The sequence below is a fragment of the Gouania willdenowi genome, chromosome 19, assembly GCF_900634775.1.
Source record: "Gouania willdenowi chromosome 19, fGouWil2.1, whole genome shotgun sequence".
NCBI lineage: Eukaryota > Metazoa > Chordata > Actinopteri > Blenniiformes > Gobiesocidae > Gouania > Gouania willdenowi.
This window is the reverse complement of record NC_041062.1, coordinates 12,673,462-12,674,629: the sequence shown is the minus strand read 5'-3', so window position 1 is coordinate 12,674,629 and position 1,168 is coordinate 12,673,462. Positions and strand designations below refer to the sequence as shown.

At 33.6% G+C, this 1,168-nt stretch overlaps 1 protein-coding gene across 1 annotated transcript in view; it reads left to right on the top strand.

Moving 5' to 3' along the window:
• LOC114481834 (mitochondrial Rho GTPase 2) overlaps positions 1 to 685 on the top strand; it is a 5,759-nt gene extending 5,074 nt beyond the window's left edge. The window contains exon 13 of the mRNA XM_028476887.1: positions 677 to 685. Coding sequence (XP_028332688.1) covers positions 677 to 685 — 9 coding nt within the window. The remainder of the gene's footprint in view (positions 1 to 676) is intronic.
• Positions 686 to 1,168: the final 483 nt, after the last annotated feature.

Here is a 1,168-nt window from a genome sequence, read left to right as displayed (position 1 = left end):
CATGGTTTGGATTCACTTTGATTCTCAGAGTCTCATACCACCACCGGTTTTTTACCAGTGCTTTAATTAGAGGAGAAGTTTAAAAGGCTCCATGAATATATTTAGACACAGCTGGAGTGAACACACGATGCACAGCAAGCTCCACAGTCAGTGTCCCACTGTCGTGCTTCTTTAATAGTCTTAGTCATCTTTGTGACTGAGTCATATAAAGATCAGTCCATTAAAACTGAGACGTGATTTTTTAGAAATTTCACCAATGATGAGCGATGGAGATTTTTTGATCTTTCAAACTAATCAGAATCACCAACATTTAATGGAGTCTTTCATGGCGTAAGGTTAATCTTTGATCCAGTATTTGTCACAATCTGCTAAGTATTTTGACATAATCCTGCTAACAGACATAATACCTCCTTGATTAAGGTAATAAACAGTTTAAAAATCAACAGTAAAAACATAAATGAATTAACTTACTGCTTTATAAACTTTTTTTGTACTTTGTACACTTTTTTTAACTTAATTTTTGTACAGTTCGCTACTCCATGCTTTTATCTCAGTAAAATTTTCATACACATGACATATCTATTAAATGTGACTCAAAGACATTTTGCAGATCTTAAATCATTTGCAAATATCTTGTTTTGATTACGTTTTACATTCCATTTTTGTCCGTGTGAAGGCAATCTGAAGAAAATAATGTATTAGTTTGGTTAGAAGTTAGAACTTTAATCAGGTTTGCAAAAAGGCAGTAAAGGTTTAAAACAGCTAACAGTGTTTTTGTTTTGCTCTCTAGCGTCATCCCTGGGGTTGCAGATTGGCCTGATAGTAGCAGTGCTTGTTCTCCTGGGGCTGGAGTTGCTCTCTTTACTTATTTCTACAGGAGGAGGTGGGCATTCCTTTACGTTATTCCCCTTCATATGATTCTATTTTAATTCAATGTTCTGCTTTTTTTATGAAACATTTTTTTTTTTACACATTCTCAATATCTCAATATTAATAGCTTGAAAAATGTGAAAGCACAATGCGTTATTTTTTGTTGTTATTTTTCTATTAGTGTTAATGCATGTTTGGGTTCAATCAGTACTTGATGATGAGTCAGAGTTTTTGCATGATGAAAGCAATATCTTCCTTTCAAAATATTGTCTTTTCTGCTCTGCTGTGAAATCCTAGA